The sequence below is a fragment of the Trichomycterus rosablanca genome, chromosome 8 (genome assembly GCF_030014385.1).
Source record: "Trichomycterus rosablanca isolate fTriRos1 chromosome 8, fTriRos1.hap1, whole genome shotgun sequence".
Classification (NCBI taxonomy): Eukaryota; Metazoa; Chordata; class Actinopteri; order Siluriformes; family Trichomycteridae; genus Trichomycterus; species Trichomycterus rosablanca.
The window spans coordinates 5,246,810-5,271,771 of NC_085995.1; the positions used below are offsets into that span (position 1 = coordinate 5,246,810).

General features: G+C 39.3%; 1 protein-coding gene across 3 annotated transcripts; it reads right to left on the bottom strand.

The window, feature by feature from the left end:
* Positions 1-5,715: 5,715 nt before the first annotated feature.
* kctd8 (potassium channel tetramerization domain containing 8) lies at positions 5,716-24,408 on the bottom strand. 3 transcript variants are annotated; one of them, XM_062999753.1, is made up of 6 exons: positions 23,600-24,408; positions 22,768-22,792; positions 18,788-18,798; positions 7,266-7,276; positions 6,060-6,167; positions 5,716-6,020 (listed from the first exon to the last, which is right to left on the bottom strand). In XM_062999753.1, the coding sequence occupies exons 1-6, from the start codon at positions 24,406-24,408 to the stop codon at positions 5,716-5,718; spliced, it is 1,269 nt and encodes a 422-aa protein (XP_062855823.1). The 3 variants fall into 3 exon arrangements, with proteins under 3 accessions (XP_062855823.1, XP_062855822.1, XP_062855821.1); XM_062999752.1 differs by lacking the exons at positions 7,266-7,276; positions 18,788-18,798; positions 22,768-22,792 and having other exon boundaries at positions 6,060-6,233; positions 23,604-24,408; XM_062999751.1 differs by lacking the exons at positions 7,266-7,276; positions 18,788-18,798; positions 22,768-22,792 and having other exon boundaries at positions 5,716-6,233; positions 23,604-24,408.
* Between the last annotated feature and the right edge of the window lie 554 nt (positions 24,409-24,962).

Here is a 24,962-nt window from a genome sequence, read left to right on the forward strand (position 1 = left end):
TGCAATTGTAAATGTGCAATAATTCATTTTGTGACAGATTATAATACACATTTCTAGATTAGAGCCGTCTTTTATATTCCTCGATCCATTTCACACTGGTCTGCGGTACATTTTATATTAACTCTAAATGTCACATGTATTTAAGTTGACTACAAACTATGGAGATATGATTGCAGGTAGGAAGTGATCATCAGTGCATTTTTTCAAGCTTATCACTGGACCTCTCAGCCCGTCACACTTGTGCTATATTAGACGGACTTGTGAGTGACTTGTAATTACAGCTTCTATTTCCTCTTTTATAAGGCAGTAATGTGGAACGGCTTGGCCAGCAGATATTAGCTTTTCTAGTGTGAAACACCGTCAAATGCAAGAAAGGAGGGATGGACTTGCTCATCTCACAAGCTGCCATGGAAAGCAATTTTTGAATAGGCCAAATTAGGTGTAAATGATGTAAAGAAATGCAATCTTTCTGGAGAATAATTTTCTGATGACAGCTATATATTTTTACATACTTTGTAAGGTTTTTACTGATGTTTACTTAGGTTTTTACTTATGGTTTTCACTTATGTTGTAACCTTGCTGTTATCAGAGCAGATGTGTTTTTGTTGTGATAAGCACAGGCTTTCCATGAATTGTTTTTATGTGATCCATTTGCCAGACTCAAAACATCAGGATTTTCCTTCTATTCCACACTACCATTGAATGAGTCTATTTGTCCCTTAAGACCAAGCTCCATTAGTTAGACAGCTGCCTTCACAGTCATTAGTGTGTGAACTGCGTTTTCATGGATGTTTAGATATAGAGACAAAACAGAGACCTTGCCAAAACATTACTAGCATAGAAATGAACTTCACTGAACGAAAACTCTGGCTAATGTCATGTTAAGAGGAATAACTCCCAGTAACCAGTGAAACAGGGTCAAAACAATCACCATAATACACCCCCTATTACACTCTTAAGGAAAAGGAAGGTCTCTCTATTTTTCCTAGCCATCCATGAAACTAAATTAAATCAAAAGGAGGTCCTGTTTCTCAATTTCTTCTCTTGATAAAAAAGTTCTCAAAGGGTCTCCACTGAGGCTTTTATAAGGATCTAAATAAAGTCTTAGGTAAAGCTCAGGTTTAGCATCTGCTTAGTCTATAGAGTCTTTCAGGGGTGATAATGGGTCAGACATCTAGACTTTATCCTGTTGAATAAGTACTAACTCAGATGCATCATTTTTTGAATAATAATAGAATCATACTGCATCAACATGCATGCATGGACACGAGATAGAAGCCTTTGACCTCTAGTGGTCCTATACTTCCGTTCACTGTAGAAAATTGTTTTAGCTACACTGGTAACTGGTCAAATCTAATCAATATATATTTACTTAACTAGTTCAGACAAATTAAATGAATTATAATGTAAATAAAAAGGTTAGCAGTCGTATGATTGGGTCTTATGACAAGCTTTCAATATTTCTTTAACTGTGTCAGCATCTTTTGTCAATGTCTGACAACATTTCTATTATGTAATTCACACTGCTGGAACTGGGAGGGCACATGAAACATATAAAAATATTGGTCCAACCAGGACCTTGCATCCTTTTTTGTGATTGTTCCAGACTAAAATGTCTACATTTGCAACAGTCTTTCTTAAAACTGGCAATGTTGCATTTATTTTCCTTAAGGATGGAATATCTGTTTGAAAAAGACGATTATGCTTGAAGGGTTGAATGTAAAAGAAGAGGATGTCCAGCATCAAGAAGGATGAAAACAATTAGAGAAATAATAAACAAGCCATTAGGAAGCCTGAAGACCTGAACAGAAGACAGGATGTTCTGGAGAAATATTGTCCATATGGACACAAGAAGTCTGAATCGACTTGACTGCACTTAGTAAATAAATAAAATTGTAATAAAACTCAGTAGAACAGTGATTGTGAGTTTTTGTCTATTAAACTTTACTGCACCGTATTTACTCTTAAACTGTGGTGTTTTTGTCTAATGGGTTGTTTTCTTGTTCATTTCTTTTAACTATTTTGTAATACTTTAATTGTGATTAACTTTCTCATCATAGCTCATCATATTTAAAGATGTGTTTCAAAACTCAAGCATAAATAGAAAATAAATTTTAGCTCAGGTGAATGGTGAAGCCCTGTGATGGACTGCTGCCCTGTTCAAGGTGTTCCTGCCTTGTGCCCAGTGTTTCCTGATGGAACCAGACCCAATGTGACCCTGACCAGGATAAGGCAGTTGATGGAAATTAAATTAAACAAATAAGAAAAACAACTCCTGACTTAGCTGCATACTTATAATAATTGTAAAATAAAGTCTGTCCAACTTACACATTGTGGATAAAAATAGTGCAAGGATTGGACCAAAAGTCCTGGCAAATATTGTAATGATTCGCTGAACTTGAATTTTGAACAGTTCCATCCACCAGGAGGTTGTCAGGATACTCAACTCTCTTCCTGCCCCCCTCCCCTTCTGCCCCCTGCATTCACTAACTTTGGATCTTGCACACACATCTGGCACCCCCCCCCCCCCATTAATACCGAACTTTAACCTGTCTATAAGCTCATCCAATTTGCACTACTGATTATAACTGCACTGGTCATACCCACAGGCTTGAATCTGCATTATATCACATTACTGTCTAGTTTGTTAATATCGTGAAAAATGTTTCATATTTTACGACTCAGTGTAAATATATTTTGCGTTTTAGTGTGTTTATTAAATTCTTATATTTATCATACATTTTATGTTTATTGTTTATTTAATGTTTATTGTTGCACCATGGGTCTGAGAGTAACGCAGTTTCAATCCTCTGTATGTCCTGTTCATATTGCAGTCTTGACAATAAAGCAGACTCTTTGAGTTCTTGTAATCTCAGTCACAAATCTCTGGAGGAACTGAATCGTTTGGCTTTATATTGCATTATGTACGACACTAATTTTATACAAATGTAGGACTATGAATTACTTTCAGAAACATTTAATTAGCCCTTTTTGTTTTATTTTAAAGCACATAAGATGAAATCACACACCAAGCAAGCAGTTTTTCATTTTGTTTTCATTTTCACATGACATTACAGAACACAAACATTAACAGAGATCAACTAAGAGAATTTAAAAGCTTCATCTGTTGCATTTCACAGTTTACAATAGACACTAGCTCTCAATAAAGACTCTGAACACTGAACGTTGGTTTCACGGAGACTGATCAGTCCTTGTGCTTCTCAAACCTGTGCCCCTGAAAGAGACAATTCAGCATCTCAATCCAGCATTTATTTAAAATTGTGCTGTAAAGCGTACTGGTAAAATAAACACATTTCAGGTAGAGCCAAACAAACTGCATCTATTAAAAGTCCTAATTATTTTATTGGGAACTGGTATTGGAATGATCTGCTGTATTGCACTAGTTCTTGTATGTAGTCATACTGCAGAATTATACACAAAACATGCACATATTACATAAACTAAACTAAATCCACAAAATATAACAGACGTATGTATGTAACAGATGTTGTCTTATGGGCCTAGCTGATCCTGGAGACTTATTATATCATCATTCAGTACATGTATACATACATCACCAGTTCTTTTTTTTACTCAAATTCCTGGCTCACTGACGATGACTTTCGTAGTGTGCTCAATTCCAACAAGCATATTTATCAGGCAGTTGGAGTTTCTGTTTCATCACACATTTGTCACTTCTGTACCTTTAAACTTTATGTATTTAAATATACATTTACCTAATATACTGGGACTTTTTCAAACCATGCATTGCTTGGACTTGCCTGTGATCAAATGAATTTTTTGGAAATGTAAATAGGCTGAGCTTTACCAGTCAGCAGGGCATTTACCCTAAAAACATACACAATATGTACACTGGAGTGCTTTAGACCCATAATCTAAATGTCTTTCACAAAGTAATAAATGCAGCTGTTTGTTGTGGAATGATATTTTGTTGTTATTTTAGCAATAACTTAATTTCACTTTGCGCAAGGCAAGTTCATATGCGGATCAGCTTTGTGCACAGAGAGCCACACCCTGATCGCATTATTCCTGGACTCCTTGCAGACGTCATCAACCAGCCAGCAGAGGTCGTAATTAGCTCAGTTATAAGGAGTCCCTTTCCTCCTTATCTTATGAACAACAAGCCAATCATTGTTCATGTAGCCACCCAGTCCAGCGCCACCTGGGCGGCTATATCCCAGTCTTAACAAAAACTGCATGTACACAAAATATCTACTTAAGTGTGATGGGGAATCCGTAACGGTGTGGGCCTTAGAACAACAGTACATAAGGGCTGTTATGAGTTATGAGCTGTTTGTTATGGAATGATATTTTGTTGTTATTTTAGCAATAACTTAATTTCACTTTGGTTGAAACTTACTGTAGATTTCTCTTATATTTTCAGTGTAACATTTTGCAGAGCTTTTTTAACCATCTTTACTAAGAATCCCAGTAATTCTGACTATATTCGTATATTCTTTAATCCTATGGACGATTTTTTCGATTTTAATAAAATTTTATTTTCAGTTTAATTTTAGGTTAATTCCATAAAAAACACCTTTGCAAGGTATTAAATCTTAAATATTTTTATCTTATGCTGGCTTTAGAATTCCCAGTAAAATATATGAATATGTGTAAGGTACACTATATTGGACAAAAGTATTGGGACGCCCCTTCTAATTTTTTAATTGGTAAGTTTTAGCCACAACACTTGTTAACACGTGTAATAAATTAGTTATATAAATATAATTCTTTACATTTTCAGCATGAAGCAAATGCCTTTATCCAAAGTGACTTACAGTACTGTGACAGTTTGAGACAAGCAATCAAGGGCCTGGTGGGGCTGGAACCAGCAGCCTTCTGATTATTAGTCCAGTACCTCAACCGCTAGGCTACAACTGCTAACTGATTATATACTTCCAACTTTGCAGCAACAGTTTAGGAAAGGGCCTTTCCTGTTCCAGCATGACTGTGCCCCTGTGAACAAAGCAATCTTTGATTTAAGACAGATTTGAAAAAAATCCAGTGGTCTGCACACAGCTCTGACCTTAGCCCCACTGAACAACTTTGGAATGAACTGGAACATTAATCAAGGCTGTCTTGACCAACATCAGTGCCCAGCCATACAGATGCTCTTTTGGCTAAATGGGCACAAATTCCCACAGTCATACTTCAAGCCTCTTCTCAAAATAATGGCTGTTGTTGTTACAGCTAAAAAGATCATCTAGAGGTCACTGTACTTCAATGCATTTGTTTTTGAAACGGGATGTCCAACAAGCTCATGGTCAGGTGTCCAAATACTTTTGGTGTATTATATAGTGTATTAAATGTCCACAGCAAGGTTTTTAACATGATGCGCCATGACAAAAGAAATTTTAAACCGTTTCCACGCTTATTGATTCACAGAGAACAGTGTCTGCTGAACGACTGATAGAGGACGAGAACCCCTCAATCATTTATAAGTTAGTATTCTGCTCAGGGAAGCTGGACTTCATTGCCTCTCAGGTCTGGGATGCAGTTCAGATGCTTCCAGAATTTCAGTAAGCACTGAAGCAAAAGCAGACAGCATTTTACCCAGCATTATCCATAAACAGGAACCTTTTTAACAATTAGATGTATTACACTCCTGTCCTCTATCACAGGTTTGTATGCTATCTTTGTTTAAAGATATAAAACTGAGGACATTTGAGACAGAAGATTCTGATCAGTACTTCTCTATAGCCCGTATTTCTGAAGCAACTCTGACTGCCACTGACGCTTTCGTTCTGGAAAAGCATGAGGAATTGTGATATTACGGAAATCCCGAATACACTGCTTCATCTCCTCTTGAGCGCTGGGTCTCTCCAGAGTCTTCCGCCGCACGAGTCCACTCTCACGCACCCCCCCACCACTGGTCAGTGACTGGAAGAGCTCACTGTTACGTCTTTTATCTGGAAGCTCCATCCACTGCACTGAGGCACCTTTCTTGGGTGGCCTGCCCAGAGTGAGGGTACTGGGGGGACGAGAGACAGAATGTAGGGCTCCACATGGAGCCAGGGAGCCTCCTACCACCTCCTCACGAGATGCCAGGACAGAACCACCATCCTGCGGTGAGGTGGCCTCTGAGTGGGTCTCCGAGCTGGAGGTGGAAAGCTCATTCAAGGAAGCACCACTTTCACTGCCTTTGTCTGCCATCTTCTCTGGCTTGGGCTCTTCACACTCTGTCCTTGGGGACACGATCCTGCAGGCAGGCCCTGCACATATACAAGAACATATTCAAGGAGATAATTAACAAAGATTTAACATGAATGTAGAATAAAAACATAGAAGGTCTAAACATGGAATGTCAGTAAAGAATAGGAATGGAGATGTTGGTATGAGGTCTGACATTCACATCACTTTTTTAACTCAGTTGATTACAAAATGTATTTAAGTTGGTGCAGTTATGCCAAACAGGGACATGCTAAACATGCTGAGATGATTTAACACTTTAAAAATAGTCGACCAAACCACAGAATTGAATGTATACCCTATCCCAGTCTTTTCTAAATGCATTTTCTCCCTATTTTTAGCATGTCCAGTTTTTACCCAATTGCTTTACGCTTCCTCGCTACTAATGTTGACCTCCACTCTGATTGAGGAGAGCCGTGACTAACACACACCCCCTCCGACACGTGTGCAGTAGCTGACTGCAACTTTTCACCTGCGCAAGGCGAGTCCATATGTGGATCAGCTTTGTGCACGGAGAGCCACACCCTGATCGCATTATTCCTCGACTCCTTGCAGACGCCATCAATCAGCCAGCAGAGGTCGTAATTAGCTCAGTTATGAGGAGTCCCTATCTGGCTTATCCTATGAACAACAAGCCAACTGTTGTTCATGTAGCCGCCCAGCCCAGCTGGATGACAGAGCTGAGTTTTGAACCGACGGGTTTTACCGTCTTCCCAGTCTTAACAAAAACTGCATGTACCCAAAATATGAACTTAGTCTTAGAAAAACACACTAGAAATGTGAGAAAATCTAAATACTAGCAAAACTAATAACTAACTACTAACAATCTTTATGTTATTTTACCACAGAAATATCGTACAATACAGTTTTCTTACTTATTCATTCCAAACACTGTTTATAGAGGAAGAAACTGAAATTAGAGTAAAAAATCAGACAAACGATGGACAGTGGTGCAGTCAGGTGCAACCCCGGTTTCAAGGCTGACAACTGCACTCCAGACATCTAACACCTGAAGGCTGTATATAACAATCATTATACACATGCGCCAAACAGACGGTTGTTACAGCTAGAGAGCAAAGGAGCTGAGGTTCAAGGGCTGAGAGATGACCGTGTACCTATAAACACACTACAAGTGTGCTTCACAGCCCTGGTTTTATTGTACATGCTGGGTACAGCCATGAATCTCAGAAATACTTTCATAACTCAAACACATAAATCGTAAACCTGAGCAAACATAACTCACACTCATCCACACGCTGTAAATACCACAGCTGTGGAGCTGGAACATTTAGGTTGAGAGTCTATAAAGTCAGTGTGTGTAGCTGCCACATGTTCATTGCTAACCAGACAGATGTTATGCTGGAAGTATTTTATCATCCTGAATTAACCTTAACATTTTAATTACACATAGACGTCTGACCTACGTTAAAGATATTTGATCAGCTTTTAAAGTGAGCACTTGTATTAGACATCATCCGGTGAATAATTTATTTGCAAACTGTCTCGCTTTAATTTGTATTTATTTCCAAAGCCGTAAGCATACACATAGACAAGACACACTAAATGGGCAAAAGTATGTGAACACCAATATTAATTCTTAAGCTTCAGGTGTTTCAACCACACCCATTGTTAACAAGTGTATAAAAGAAATCATATTGTTGTTTGAGGAAGGCCCTTTTCTGTACCAGCTTGCCTGTGGCCCTGTGCTTAAAACAAGGTTTACATTTGATAATTACCTAATATTTTTTCTAATGTACCTTGAGCTGCTGTAATGCTTGTATATCCCTTTGGGATTAATTAAGTGATGTATCTATCCATCCATCCATCCATCCATCTATTTCAAGACACCTAGGGCAGTTTAATGAGTTTGGTGTGCAGAGGCTCCAGTGGTCTGCAAAGAGCCTTAGCCTCAACCCCACTGCACACAATTGGGATAGAATAAACTGTAAGGCATGGTCTCACATATGTACTTTCTAACTAAATAGGCAACTAAATAGGCATACATTCCCACAGGCACTATCTAAACTATTGTGAAGTTCCTTTCCCCAAAACAGTTTAGTTACACATCTAGTCAGTGATAACATGAAACCATTGTACAGATACAGCTACCAACTTCCTCAGCATGAATTCTATAGACATTAAAGTATGGTCTATGCTAATGTGTATGGATCTACACTAGACTGGGAGCTCCATGCAGGTCATAAAACATCCACTCAAGTATTCGTATTATATGTTTTTTAGAGTCCCAAACCACGCACGCACACAGTAATCAGAGCTCAGGAAAAAAACACAGCCACCAAGCTGCCTCAGATTTATTTTATATAAGATTAAATAAGTGTGGTGCATTATGTGGGCAAGACATGCAGACACAAATGTACACATGCAGTATAAGATCAAAACTATAGGACCACCTGACCAAGCTTGTTGAACACCACATTTTAAAACCATCTGTGTTATCAGCCTTCATTATTTGGGGAAGGCTTTCCTTAAGATTTTGGACTGTGTCTGTTCAAATGTCAGTCAGTCAAAAGACCATTTGTAAAGTCAGGCACTGATGCTGAACTGATGTTTGGGTAATTCAAGTAATAATGAACATGTGGGAATGTGTCCTAAGTCTTTTTCTCACAAGGAAATTACATTTCTATTCATTAGATTTTACAATGAATAGATTAGAACAGACAGTTTTATTTCTTTAGTCTCTCAGAATTGTTTACGTGACGATCAAATGTTCATATGTTTAAAGATAAAGGTTTTTACTGGGTGTCCTACTTTTCCACATGACTGCACTTCTGGCTATATAATGTACATTTGAATGCATACTTGTTTAACAGAGAATGCCTGCAGGACAGGATTGATCAAATGTCAAAGCAATGTTTTATATTCTCTCTAGACAGAATGTTGGGTTTCCACCCTGGACTGGACACTTAAGCAAGTCTGTCTTAAGCATCACACACTCATTTATTCATCACAAACTGGGAGTAAAATATTGTGCGACAATGTCAAGAGCAAAGAATCAATTTTAAATGGATCTGTTAGCAATGGGTGTGTAGGTGTGGCTAAAACACAAAAAAATCAATAATTAGGAGCAGTGTCCATATTCATTTACATTTAATAGATATAAATATACATGTGTACAATACAATTAAATTATTTCTTCGCATATCCCAGCTTGTTTGGAAGCTGGGGTCAGAGCTCGGGGTCAGCCAATTGTACGGCGCCCCTGGAGCAGCGAGGGTTAAGGGTCTAGCCTAAGGGCCCAACAAGGGATTCAAACTCTCAACCTTTCAGTTGATAGCCCAAAGCCCTACCTACTAGGCTACCACTGTCCAAAACACAATGTATAAATTTAAACATAGTAAAACATATACACCCCGCCACTCATTCTGCATCTTGTTCAGATTCATTATTATCATTATCATTATGATTATCATTATCATTAGATATCATTATTTTAATAATTACAATGTATAATTATTTAAACAAATGAATATTTACAGAATACACCTCCCAGCTTGATTAATCAGTGTTTGTTTGATGTACATGGCTGTACGTAGATCAATGCAACACATAGTTAAAAAATTTGGAGGCAGCTATGCTTACCCATGAAACCCATCTGTGCGTTGCAACGTAGACGCGTGTACGTCCATCTATGCAGAAGAATAAATCAGTCTTTATATCACCCATGTGAGAGAGACTCAGCCACTGAGCAGAATTCGGCTCTATATAACTAAACAGTAAATGTTATTTATAAAGAATTATGAGATGTATGATTGACAACACTGTTAGAATTTTTAGCTTACGTTGTAATAACAGACGGAAACAGTCAGTGGAAGATTGTGAAGCCTAGTAGATGATTTTCTTTGTTCACTCTATGGTCAATTTATCAATAACACCTAGTTGTATGTCCACCAACAATATAGGTGCACATTGGTTATCCAATTACTGAGAGTGGATCATATATTGCTAAGCATAATTTCGTTCAGTTTTTAAATTTTTAACATGTCCAATTTATGATGAGATTATTTTCTCTTCACTAGGGTTAGCTAAAGATAATAATTTGTGATTTTTGCACATGATTTATGCAGTTGTAGTACAAACCATTATGTACCTTTAGTGTCATGGACCTCTTGCCCCAATTTTTAAATTGGGTTAGAAAGGTTTTCCCCCCAATTTTCTCCCCTAATCTAGTCGTATCCAATTACCCTGATTGTGTTACGCTTCACCTCTACCGATACAACCCTCCACTGCTGACCGAGGAGCTTCGCAACTGACACACGCTCCCTCCGACACATGTGCAGTACCGCCTGCATCTTTTCACCTGCAAAAGGCGAGTTCATATGCGGAGCAGCCTTGTGCACGGAGAGCCACACCCTGATCAGCATTATTTCCCAACTCTGCGCAGGCGCCATCAATCAGCCAGCAGAGGACATAAATGCACCGGTTATGAGGAACCCTGGTCAGGCTTATCCTACCCTGTGAACAACAGGCAATCGCGAGATTCGATACGATGTAGAAAGGCTTTTTTAAAGAAATACTTTTACTACATTTAGTAGCGTGTATTTTTATACTTCTACTTGAGTTTTGCTTGAGTATTTTTATTAGATTAGTAATATTTTTACTTAAGTAAAGAAATTACATATTTCTGCTCCCTCTGGCTAAAGACAGTGGACAGTGCTAGCTCAGCAATTAAGCTACTGAACTAGTGATCAGAAGGACACTTGTTTGAGCCCCACCACTGTCCCGTTGCCACTGTTGAGCCGGTAAGCTTCTAAGTTGGGCCCCTATTTCAAATGCTTGCCTTGTAAAGTGTCTGCTAAATGATGTGTATGCTACTTCCCCTAGGAAACAATGTTATTATACACTACAAAATAAAAATACTGATGTGTACCTGCATGGTTAGAATTAAGTATAAATATCTAGTGGATTCAATCTTTGTAATCTATAAGGACTGTTGCTGCTAGATAACTTGCTTTATACAAACAGACTCGTGCTTTTCTTAATGTCTAATGCACACCATGGAAAATCACATTAGAATGAGGATAAGTAATGAAAATGGTAATAATTGGCACAGCTGTCCAAAATGTGTTAGCGGGTGAGCACAGAATTAGCGCCTGTCTCATCTCTGTGAGAAGTTCAATTAGCCTCGGCAGAGAGGTGGAGGTTTAAAAGTGCTATTAGAACACATCATTCCCAAAAATACAAAAAACGCCAGAAAGACGAGCTGCTAGACTTCTGCCTGCTGTGCACGAATCAGCATGGTTATAAGCAGAAGCACACAGACTTTACTTTTAATTTACTGCATAAGATTTTACAAAACAAAGCAACTAAATTCAACTGAAAAAGACAATCATCAAATATGTGATTATAGTGAGAGACAAGAAGTAGTAGATTCTTCCATCTGGGTAATAGCAGACAAGACCTGGTCACTTAGAATCTCATCTACAACAAATTAGAAAGCTTTAGGACCCAAATAATGATACAAATGGCAGGGATAAAGCTTAAAACTTTAAAAACAAGTAAAACCACTTACAACCCTTGAAACTCAATTCTGTATTGACTTAACACTGGGGGAGGACAGCCAGTGTAGAAAAGATATTATTTTGGCACCTGTCGGGAGCCTTGTAGGAGCATTTCGGGCCATTAGATGATAGAAAGAAAATGCTAAAGTGATGGCCAAAAAGTATTCATCATTATTAAAATAAAAATATAATAAAATAAGGAAAAGAATTAAGAACCCAGACCTCCCAGTTTTCTGAACAGTCTGAAATAACAGAACATCTCCTGCCACTTGCAAAAGGAACATGGATTACTGCATGAGAAGGGGGTAGGGTGGCAAGTAAGAGGGTGCGAGGCAGGCTTAATGTAATGCCAAACTATAATTGAAATGCACAGAACATTTCTGGAAAAGCCTGGAGGAAGTATGAGAAGGATTGAAGTGGGCAAAAAAAAGAACACAAATCAGATAGGCTTTTTCAATACAGCCATAATCCCTTTAGGTGAAACAAAGGACTAAAACTGCATGGAGGAGAAGCTGGAATGCTAAGAATATCTGCTGATTATTTTAGGAAAATGACTAAAATAGTATGAAATTTGTTATAAACAGAAATATAAATTGGATCTGGGTTGTATATGGTGAAGATAGCATTAGCTCAGTGGTTAAGGTGCCGGTCGTTGACTTGTTGCCATGGGTTGTTGGGTCCTTGAGCAAGGCCCTTAACCCTTAATTGCATAAACTGGATAGTATTCGGTCACAGTAGTAAGTTGCTTTGAATACAAGCATCTCTTAAATTCCAGAAATGTAAATGTAATGATGTGACTAGAATGTGAATGAGATTTGATTAAAAAAAACTTTTTGAATCACAGTTTTCACTTCTTGTTGATAAGAAAAAATTAAGAATCAGAGGTCAAAATAATGTTATTATTTAAATAGTTTTTATTTCCTTGCTAATGCTTAAAAATAACATGTTTTACACAAGCATTTTGTGTAAAAAAAAGTAACAATTAATATCTGACAGCCGACAAGTTCTATACACTGCAAACGAAATCCTGATATTTGGCTGTACAGTATGTTTTTTTACACCAGCACGAAAACACAAAATAGCTTATATAACTTACATTTTCGGCATTTAGCAGACGCTCTTATCCAGAGCGACTTACAAAAGTGCTTGCATAGTAAACATTACCTTACTCTAGTTTACTCTGCTAGAACCAAATATGTTTTTTTAAGAGCATTAGTAAGTGCATGTCAGCTTAAGTGCTTAGTAAAGTGGTGGGTTTTTAATCGATTTAGATTAAACAAGGGGCAGACAAGGGAAGCTCGTTCCACCACTTGGGTGCAAGTACAGAGAAGAGCCTTGATGCTCGTCTTCCTTGAATTCTGGGTGGAGGATCAAGTCGAGCGAGACTAGTGGCTCGGAGGTTGTGTGAATTTTTCCTTACTACTACTTTATTAATGATGAAAGTCATGAAGACTGAAGCAACAAATAAATTTCATCAGAGCTGTTTACTGATCAACGGACTGGCGACCTGTCTAGGGTGTTTCTTGCTTTCTCCCGATGAATCAGAACCACCACAACCCTGACCAGAATAAAATGGTCATAAAACAGACAATGAATAAATAAATGAATGTTAACTTATACCCAAGACAATAATGCACAAACACACACAGATATAATTGAGCTTATTTTGTACATCATTCTTTAATACATAAACAATTGGCTCTGTAACTGTTTAATAGTGAGCTACAGGCCCATCACCTGTGCTAAGGAGCAGTAAATGTCCTCAGTAGAATAATAATCTCTGAGAGTCAGAACTGAGCCCAGAAATAACATACAGTGAGCAATGTGTAAACCTAATGTGATCTCTCACGCTATCACAGTAATCAGGCTCATAAAAAGCTCCATCTGTGGCCACAATCACACTTGGGCTAATTTAGGAATCAATGTCCCCTAACAGCTCCACTCATCTCCTCTACACTGCTGGGTGTCATGAGATGTCTGTTTTTTATTTAAATATTTAGACAAATACAGTTTTTTACACACATAATTTATTAGAAACCATATTTATACTGGGAAGAAACCTTTCGCTTTTAAAACAGCCTAAACTGTTTGTGGTGTGGATTCCACAAGCCATTAAAAATAAGGAATTAAAGATGTTATGCAGGTTAAAAGTAGACCCATATTACTTGGTGCATAGTAATCCAATAATCCAGGTACACCTATTAGTAGGGTAGACCCCTATTAGCACAAGCCTTTCATTTTATATGGTGGCAAAGTTGGGACATTTTGTAAAATGCAATAAAAACAAGAATCTGTGATTTGTTTATTCTGATCAAGCTTTATTTAAGTACATACAAAAGATTTTTTGAGTGGTCAACTTAATTGTATTTTGTACATATAAACAAATTTTGAATTATTGATGCCTGCAATTTGTGTCTGTGTTGACGCCCCAGATGGCCAATAGCACCACTGAGATTTAAATCCGTATTCCATAAGTGACAACATAATAAATGTTCTGTCACTTCTGTGTCCTCTGGTCTATCTTTGGTTCTTCTGTGTTCTCTGTGTTGTCTCTAATTTTTAAACATTTCCATGTGCACCAATTCAATTACTTAATCTTATACCATCATAATTGATATAAAAGAAGCCATACATACACAGTATGTGTATTTGAAATAGTGCAGCACGTAGCTGCCATTGCCTGCTGTTTTGTTTCAGCTAATCTTGTGCAGAAAGGCAACACAATAGAAGGCAGCTAATCCACAGCTGAGAATATGTCTTCTGCATGGCTGATTCACTATCAGTCCCAGCACAAGAATTAATAAAAGTACTACAACAAAACATAACTGATGAACTTCATAGCACACGACTGCATGATCTGTATTAGATAGACAAATTTGAATGCTGATAAGTTTTACAGAAAAGGATGTGTAATTCAAGAGCATTGTACTATTGCACTATTTTTCATGCACAGCAGAAATTTAATGATGTTTATGTCAGGGCAGGGGCGGCTCGTTCATTAGGGCGATCGGGCGACGCACCACCAAAGGGCGAAAGGGAAGACATTTTTCTATCACATTCAACCAGTGTTAAACTATCTGTGACTGTTCTGGAGTCAGTCGTCTCTGAATATCGTAGTCGTGTGTTCCGTACAGTACCTCCCCTTTTTTGGGCAACTCCACTCTAACTAAAATTCGCCCCAGATCGCTCTCATAGACTCTCATGATAAAGCTCTTTTTTTCGTATTGCAGGCACTGTAATGCATTTTGAATGACTTCCGAGGGGGCACGCACTTATGTGCCTGCGTCACACGTAATCGTTCCTTATTTGGAAACTAAAGGTGATGTTCTGTATTTTTATCAATGGGAGAGAAATGCTGCAGATTAGACTGAGACGGGGTGACATGTATGAAACAGAAGGAAACTGCTGCTACCGTGGGAATTAGAAAGCGTTTGGTTATTATTTTAAGTAGTATTCACTTTTAGTCTTAGTAACGCCGTGTGTAGGGCGAAAGTAAAGTAACACAAGCAGGGCCGGCACTTTTCTCACTGCCCCCCTAAGCAACGCAGTCCAGAACCGGGGCTGCATGTCAGTGTGAAGATGGATCATGTAAAAATGTTGTTTGCACTGTTCTTTATGTTGTTTTGCCTAAAATATGGTTCTGATTTATTATTATCAAGAATGAAAATAATAAATGTTAAACAGCCTAAATAAAACATTTTGATAATGTTCCCATGACAGTGTAAGAGCCGTTATATTTTTTATAGGTGCAACCCTAACCACCTATCCCTGCTCCCGCTCAGGTAAACACCCACCATACCACCCCCCACCCTATGCCTTCCGCCAACCCGCCAGCCCAGGGTGTTCCTTATTTCCAGTTCTGAAAGTTGGCAACCCTAATTGGATCTGCTGCACCTAAAATAAAATGCTGATGAAGACTGAATTAAATTGTTAGTGTGAAGGCTTTACTTAATTTTATGATTAATGGTAAAGCTGGTCTCTCTCCATGTTCAAGTTATTTGTAAGGGCAAACTGACAGATGACTTAAAATGTTAATTGTTTAAGCCATTGAATGGGCCACCTTGGCCATCATCGCAACAATTGCCCCCCCTGAGAGATTTGGCAGGAGCCGCCACTGTGTCAGGGTACTACTGGGGTGTTTCTTCCTAAAGTACGTTATGGTGGATTTTTAGGTATGTTTTGAATTATTGTCTTCTTGTAGAAGCCAGGCTCCTTAGACATAAAATAATTTGCTTTGTGCAGCATCGTACAGTAGTTTAGTTTAAACTCATCTCTCTGCAAGCTGTCTTCAACTGGCTAGGCTTTATGTTTGGGGTTGTTGTCTTGTTGTCACCTCCATACTTTACTGTGAGTGTGATGGTTTTGAGATTATTTGCACAACCTTAACATGCTTAAATACAAACCCAGGCACATCCACATTTTGTCCTGTGTAACAAAGACAAATTAGTTTTTGCTTGGTTTGCTCTAAATCAGGCTGCTTTTAAAAAAGCACTAACTCATTACTCCTAAAGACCTCAGCAATTTCATGGAGGGTTACTATTGAAGCTGTCAAGTTCAACAATTTCCCTCAATTCTCTTTTGTGAAAGCAAAATAAAATTGTCAACAAGTAGCACAATTTTCAACATTTCAATTTGTTTAGTCAGGTAGGAGATCTTGACAGCAGCACCCCAGTAAAGTGAATGATAAAAACAAAAACAAAAGGTCATTTACTTTTGAAGCAGCCACCAACCGGGATAAATTTGGTGGAATAATTGCAGTCTTATATAGAGGAGTGAGTAAAGCTAGCTGGAGGATGGCAGATTGATGACAGGAATTTATTTGTCAGCCTCCTGTGTACGTCTGTACCCTCTCGTCTCTGACAAAGATGCAATCAGAGGTTACAGTCACCTGAGGAGACGTAGCAATCACCCATGCTCGACACTCACTTATTCAAGAGGAATAATAATGATACATGATGATACAGTATGCCATGATGTGAGGAAACACCCACTCAAACGCCCTCACAAACATCTTAATACCCTATAGGGTCTACAGCGTATTAATCACTACTATTTTACACATAAAAATAAATTAACAATAATACAAATTGAATGCAAATTTTTCGATATTTTCGGTGTTGTGGAAATCCAGTGGTCTGCACATGAATTTGAACATAAACTGAAAATTGATTGCAATTGCGAACCTTCTCATCCAGCATCAGTGCCAGAAATCACTAATTTCAACGTCAAATGCTCATGCCTCAGAATAATTGCATAATACGGCTGTAATTGCAGTAATTTCACCTTACATTTGAGAATGTAATGTCTTTTTTAGAGCAACTTCTAAATGGCTAAATAAACAAAAGAAACGTACTTGTAGCATAGTGCTGTTATGGGATTGGGGGGGGGGGGGGGGGGTGGACCCAAGAGCAAAGCTCCTGGTTAATTTATTGTAAACAGTGAAAGTGAACTGATATAACAAAAAAAAACAAGGTATGAGGTGTGGAGACTGTTTGTGTGCTTTTATTGTTGAGTGGTGGTAATAAAAAAGGCGGGAACGGCAAACAAAGGAGACGCCGAAAACGAAGGGAGACAATAGTAATCAAATTAACTTTAACACAAAAACTTCAGCCTTGGGGCTGAAAATACTCTTAACTAAAAGGTTTGCTCTCAGAAATTAATAAACTTAAAGACAATGAGCTGAACCCTTTCAGTCCAGCTCACTGTTTTCACAGTCAGGCTATCTGCTGGGGTTTGTATCCGTTGATATATATATATTTTTTCTTTTCCCTTTGTTTCAGCTTCTGTTCTTCTCTCTCTTTTGTTTTACTTGTTTGTTATTTTCTTTCTTCTTTTCTTTTTCACCTCTTTGCTACATACCATACCGTCCGCCCCTCTACCAAGGTGCAGCACTGAGCAATGGTTTGAGTGAGCTTTTATGCAGAGCCCTGCAGGTGTGCCTGATTAGCAGTAATCAGTGCTGGTGTTTCTGGGAACTGGAGTTCTGAGAGCTGCTCCCAGCTGCTCTCTTACTGCACCGCCCAGGCCCCTGCTGGTGACCGGCGGCATGGACCGACCCCTTACAGGTGTAGTATCAAATTCAAAATCCTGATTGGAATCTGATAGAAGTGCTGACATGAACAGTTTATGTCCAAAAATCTTAAAATAATGGCCTGAAATGAATCAACACTAATGTGAGAAACTGTCAAATTATAGTAACAATTTAGTTTTAGTCTTCCTGCAACTTATTTTTTTCACAAGGGTGACATGAGTATTGTAGAACGGTTGTTCCAAGAATTAAATAACGAAATGATTTGTTTTCAACTTTCAGCTGTTTTGTTTAATGATCTAAAGCATTTAGTGTAAAGAATATGCAATCTTTATTTATTTATTTATTTATTTTAACGTTATGTTTTACACACTTTGGTTACATTCATTACAGGACAGGTAGTTACTGGTTACACAGGATTCATCAGTTCAAGTCTTAAAGTCAAACACAGTCATGGACAATTTTGTATCTTTAATTCACTTCACTGGCATGGTTTTGGACTGTGGGAGGAAACCGGAGCTCCCAGAGGAAACCCACGCAGACACAGGGAGAACATGCAAACTCAAAGTTTTGAAAATACTTTAATAGTATATTTGTTTAAGCGATTTTACATTAACACATCAAGCTGTAACAGACTTTTACATTTATAAAAGTAAAAATTGAAGCTGGCTACACTGTTTGATTTTCCAGCTTCCATTTCTGCATTCTGATGCCTCCAACTGGGAACAATTTCAATCTTATTTACACTCTATAATGTGCTGTTTCTGCTTCCGACATGCCCAAACAAGTTAAAGTCTTTTTTTTTAGCTGGTCAGCCGTCAGAAAACAAATGGGCAGGGAGCAGGCTACCCAGGCTGGCCCATGAGCCATACTCACATCACGTTAAATTCATACGACAAGGCTGTCAACAGCCCAGTGCTCCCATATCCTCCAGAGACTGCTCCCTCTCCCCTGCTGCTGCTTTCTTTATCACACCTTCCCTTCATCGACAGCTGGTGTCTCTGTGCCTGCTCCCTGATGTTTTACTCACCAGCACTTACAGTAAGTCTTTGTACTGAACATCTTTGTTCCATTTTTGTCCTACCGCACATCTCCTGAGCATTGTGACTCCCCCTGTATTCTCCAGGTGCTGGTACACTATATGGCCAAAAGTATGTGAAAACCCGTCATACTCATTAAGTTCAGGTGTTTTAACCACAACCATTGCTACACTGGTAAAAACAAACAGTTATATAAACAATATCTGCTTCTAGCTTTGTATAGGCCATTTCCTGTCCCAGCATGACTGTGCCACTGTGTATAAAGCAACCGTGGCTACCGTGGCTACTGGGTGGGGAAATGAAGGGGGTGGGGTCTTCGAACGCTGTGCAAGGACTCTGGTTAGCAGACCGAGGTGCCTGTGCAGAACCACGGGAATATAGAAGGGGTTCGCTAGGACTGTGCATGCGTCAGAGGGCACGTGAGCAGCAATATACCCTCCTCAAACGCAATCAGGGATCCACAGCAGCGGAACACAAATTGACTATGCCAAATCAGGAGGAAATGCATTAAAAAAGTGAAAGTTTATAAAGAATAAATTACCTTTTCCCCCCAATCAGTAAGGCAAGGCACAGTATAGTTTAAAGATCAGACCAATTTTCATTATTTAGTACAATCATCATAGGCATAATATGAACCGGTCTAAATTGTTTGCCAATAAAAGTGTATTATAATTTATCTGCACCGCTGTGGTCACCACTTCTGCTTCATCAGCTAGGTAAAAATTAAACCATGTGTAAACTACAGTACAACCAGTTCAAATAACTTTCCTTCAACACTGTTTCTATAGTTGGAAATAAATGCAAGTCACCAAGTAACCTAATATTTTTTTCTAACACTCATACCAAACAGCCACCATCGACAACGGTCACCTCAAGGTCTTTGTGTTAATGGTCACATTTACTGTAGCCAAATGAAAATCTATTGTGCATGCATGTTAAAACATTACATGAGTAAGGGAAGCACACACACTCAAGCACAAACACACACACACACACACACACACAAGCTTTATTTGTGTCTAGTTTGGCTGCATACCTGTATAAAGTACACCTGCTGATTCTGTAATTATCCAACCAGCCAGTAGCACAGTGCATTAAATTATACAGACATGGGTCAGGAGCTTCAGTTAATGTTTACATCAACTGTTAGAATTGGGTAAAATTTGCTACTGAGTTACTAACAGCTTTTTTTGGGCTTTGTCAGACTGACCTGTTTGCAGTTCTGCAGGTAAAGACATCTCACTGGTGAGTAAGGACAGAGTAAAATACACAGACTGGTTTGAGCTAACAGTCACTACAGATAAAAAACATACAGCTTACAGAGACTCAACCACAGAAGAGCTCCTCAGAATGCACAACATGTTGAACCTTCAGTCACATGGGCTACAACAACAGAGAAATACATCAGGTTCCACTCCAGCCAGTCAATTCTGCACCATTTCACATTCTGTGTAAAACGTAGGGACTGCTGTGCGTGAAAATCCCAGGAGATCGTACTCAAACCAATAACCGTACCACGATCAAACATACAAACAGCATCAGCAAAGTGGAACATCAGTCACAAGTGACAGCTAGCTGATATGAATAAATGGCCGTGTACTGGACAGTGACTAAATTCCTCAACGTAACAGCCACAGAGTTGACTGAACATGTCAATTTTACAACATTTCTGGTAGTAAAAACATTTGAGAACCTTTTGTTTTAAAGGCCAATGTGCAAAGATGTATAATTTGGTGTAAGGAGCACAAAACCTAAACAATAGAGAACGTAATATGATCTAAAGATTTAACTTTTAACATATTTTCTGTCTATATTGATTTTTGAAAGAAACTTAAAGATGTTTTAATCTTTTTCACACAAAAATAAATGTGCCACACAGGGCTGTTTATTCACATGAACAACACAATATACACAAAGTGCTGAACAAACCAGCACACAATGGATTGTATTTTACAATCATAAGATTTACGTCAGGTGACTGTGGAGTTCACTACAGTCAGTACTCTTTAATCTTTTTTAGTTTTTTTCTTTTTATCCCCCTTTTTTTCTCCCTTTTAGTGCGTCCAATTGCCCGATTGCATCACGCTTCCTCTCCACTACTGCCGACGCCCGCTCTGATTTGATGAGAACAAGCTAACCCACGCCCCCTCCAACACGTGGGCAGCAGCCGTATGCATTTTGTCACCCACCCTAGGCAAATGCATATATGCGAATCAGCCTTGTGTACGGAGAGGCACAACCTGATCCGCACTCTTTCCCCGCCTCTGTGCAGGTGCCATCAAACAGCCAGCAGAGGTCGTAGTGCATCAGTTATGAGGAGACCCTAATCGGCTTACTACTACCCCACCCCATATGAACAACAGGCCAATCGTTATTCATGTGGCCGCTCAGCCCAGCCGGATGGCAGAGCTGAGACTCGATACGATGTATTCGTTTTTATCACTGCGCCACCTGAGCGGCATTTTTTAGTTTTTAAATGGTTGTAGCAAAGCTTTGGCTCAAAAAGATTTCAGATTTAAAAAGAAATTTAATCAATTTACCAAAAAATGCCAATTAGAAGCATTTTCACTAGTGGTCTCAGACTTTTGGTCACCACTGAATATCCTGATCTGACATGTTAAAGATTCAAATGTGATATGGAAGAAGTATAGAGACAATCCAGGGAACTTGTTTGTACAAACCAGCACAATGGATGAGGTTGGCACGGTGGCTCGGTGGGTAGCACTGTCGCCTCACAACAAGAAGGTCCTGGGTTCGATTCCCAGGTGGGCAATCAGGGTTCTTTCTGTGTGGAGTTTGCATGTTCTCCCTGTGTCTGTGTCTCCGGTTCCCTCCCACAGTCCAAAGACGTGAAAGAATTGGAGATATAAAATTGTCCATGACTGTGCTTGACATTAAACTTGTGATCTGATGAATCGTGTGTAACGAGTAACTACCGTTTCTGTCATGAATGTAACCAAAGAGTCTAAAACATGACGTTAAAACCCTAATAAATAAAAAAATAAAAATATGGATAATAAATAAAAGCCATAGCAGAGCAAAGGATACTGTGTTTCTACATAGATGTTCTTCTGCCTGCATACATGTTTAACTGCATCGCCTACTAATTAAACCAGTTCATTAATCACTACAGATATTATCCAGTAACTTTACTGTTCAGATACAATGTGCATCAGTGTTATCTCTACATGCTGGTAATGTTCAAATTTCTCACCTCAGTTTTTGTCTTACTTGATAACATCCTTCTGTAAATTCTTCAGCTGTTATTGTGAGTGTTTAATAAAAAGTACCTGATGACTTTTTGACTTTATCATGGTGTTTAACATTACTCGAAGGGGTGTATTTTATGTTTATCATGTGTGGCCTCAAAACACATATTTACACTAAATACAAGCTAGAACATTGAAGTAAATAAATAAAATAAACACTAAAACTAAGATACTGCTTTTTAAAATGACAAGAAAAAGGATGTAAGTTCAAAAGAAAGTCAAAACAGTTAAATCACATGTGGCTGTGCACATTATTAGATAGCAATTTTAATTGGCTTTTCTCAAAGCCAACCAATTTAGACAAATACATGTGATAAAATGGGTAAAACATTAGGTGGACCGTAGACATCCCCCTCCTCATTAATCCACATCCTCATTATCAATGCCATGCAGGTGTAGGATTAACTCCAAGGTTCTATTAACTTTCCTAAGCCCACTGCTTTCCCTCCTTCTACTCAATCACTTGCAGCTTTTATCTGTGTTTCCTCCATGCAGTCTGTTCACACACTGTCTTATCTCTACATACACTCTCACAGCAGAGAGCACACACCTCGCAACACCACATACATACTCGTTCATGAGAACACAAATCTTCAGGAACATTTTAAAACCTGCAGAGCTTGACTGCACAGATTTAACCTGGAAATGAAAAGCCCTGGACCTGTAACACACTTAGCGTAGGATTAACAAGTCTTTATCATTGGTGGGCTGAAGTGTTTGGGTGGGCTGTATGTATATTGCTTTAAGTGGTCGGTAAGATGCGAGAGCTGGATCATTTTATTTTTTAAAGCTTATTGGAAGAATTTAATCAGTAGCAGGTGTTAACTAAAAAAATAGGTAATATAATCTGAATTTATTTTTATTGCTAAGGAAATAAGCTGCAGCATTTTTAACTAGACAGCAAGGCAGCCAGTCAACGTTTCAGTTCACGCTTTGCATGTACTGGTTATTTAGCACTGTATAGAAACAGAAATCATTTAAACAATAATATGCAGATTTATAAATGTCTCACTCCAAGGTTCTTAAATGTCATTTTTGGTTTTACAAAACACACATCATGCTATAAAGTAATATTAGTGACCTTATACTAATAGACTAGTTCCCAATACTGGTTGTGCTGTTTTATTAGTGGTAAGTCTGATTAATTTGTTAGGTAGTAAGTGTCAGAATGGTTAAAAGAGGCTAATGAAGTGGCAAAAGACAAAAGACTCTATTGCTTGGTTGGTGTAGCAGACTGTTGCGATAACACACCAGTGCTATCAGCCGGCCGTGGATCTACAAAAACGTGATTGGCTATGTCTGAGGGGGGATGGCCAAAGCCCTGCGATAAACTGGCGCCCTGTGCAGGGTATTCCTGCCTTGCACCCAGTGTTTCCCTATGAAACTGGACTCGCCCGCAGCTCTGAGCAGTTGATGAAAATTTAAAAATTAGGCTAAAGAAACTCGATTACAAAAAGTGAGAAAAGAGAAAAGGCAAGGAACGAAAGGAAAGCAGAAGTGACAGACTTGTTGAAAGAGAAGGAGATATTTAACTTACTGAAGAAGATGTACTCAGTGTAGCTACTCCAGATCTTTTCATCTCTGTAATGGTTAACAAATGCAGATGTCCCTGTGGAATTACATGCCACCATATGAAAGCCAGCCTCACTCAACCTGTCGAAGGCCTGCTCCAAATAGGTAAACTTTAAATAGAATCGTGAGGTGTACTTCTCAGGTGGTCGATCCGGATCTCTGCTCTCATTCAGACTCTCCCCGAACACTTCCTTGGCCAAGGCGATGCGACCGCACACCATGATCCTGGCCACACGCCTGAACTTGGCGTCTGCCTGGTTGTCCCTCACGGTGGTGTAAGAACCACGGTAGCCGACTGTAATAAACCCTGATCTCTTTTCTGAACCTGGAGTGCGTCCAGGAGGCTCGCTGCTTTGCGAGTTCTCCTCAATGTCACTGTGGCACCCCTCATCATTAAGCGAGCCTTGCTTGGATATGCGTGGTGGCCCAAGCAACTTTAGCAGCTCAGTCAGCTGGAAGTGCTCAGCCTCACGCTGAAGCCTCTCACGCTCTGGGAAGTGCTCAGGCAGCACTACGTGCCGGTCTCGCAGGAAGTCCAGGACGTAGCGGAACAGGAAACCATCACGGTCGATAAAGAAGCGGCCGCGGCTGTCGTGGGGCAGCTCGGCTGGCGTCCGGCGTGAGAACATGGCATGCAGAGTGGTGTCAGGCACGCTGAGAAGAGTGGCACGCTTAGTCACGTATACCTGCCCCCCAACGTTAAGCTCAATCACCTCCGGGAAGGGGCTGCAGACCTCACTGATGGGCAGCACCGTCTCCTTCATGGCCATGGTCCAGATGGCAGATAGAAGATACAGGAGAAGTGAGGCTACAAAAAGCTTGCAGGAGGTCTGAGAGCACAAGCGAAAAGATCCATGAAATGCAAGTGATCTGAAACAGGACAGAAGGGAGACGGAGGTCAATCAGGACTCAAAAGAGGTGCAAAAGTTTGAGGCTACATCTCTGCTCAGAGAGTGAAGAGACACTGCCAAGTTCCTTCAGCAGCAACTCCAGGAGTGAGAAACTGAAACAAGAGAGGCGGCGAGAATGAGAGAGAGAGAGAGAGAGAGAGAGAGAGAGAGAGAGAGAGAGAGAGAGAGAGAGAGAGAGAGAGAAAGTAAAGCCTCACTGAGAGACTTCACATCATTTGTCCAGGGTCTGGGGGAAGCCACAATGACATCATTCACAGAGCAGGAGGAAGGAGCAATCAGATGCTCTGCCTTTTAAAGAGCCAGAGCTGCATCAAATATTTCAGACAGTGCTGTCTCTAAAAGCACTACTGAATAAAGTGTGAAAAAAACACTGAACATGGACTCTCACATGGTGAGAAATACAATGCAGGTCC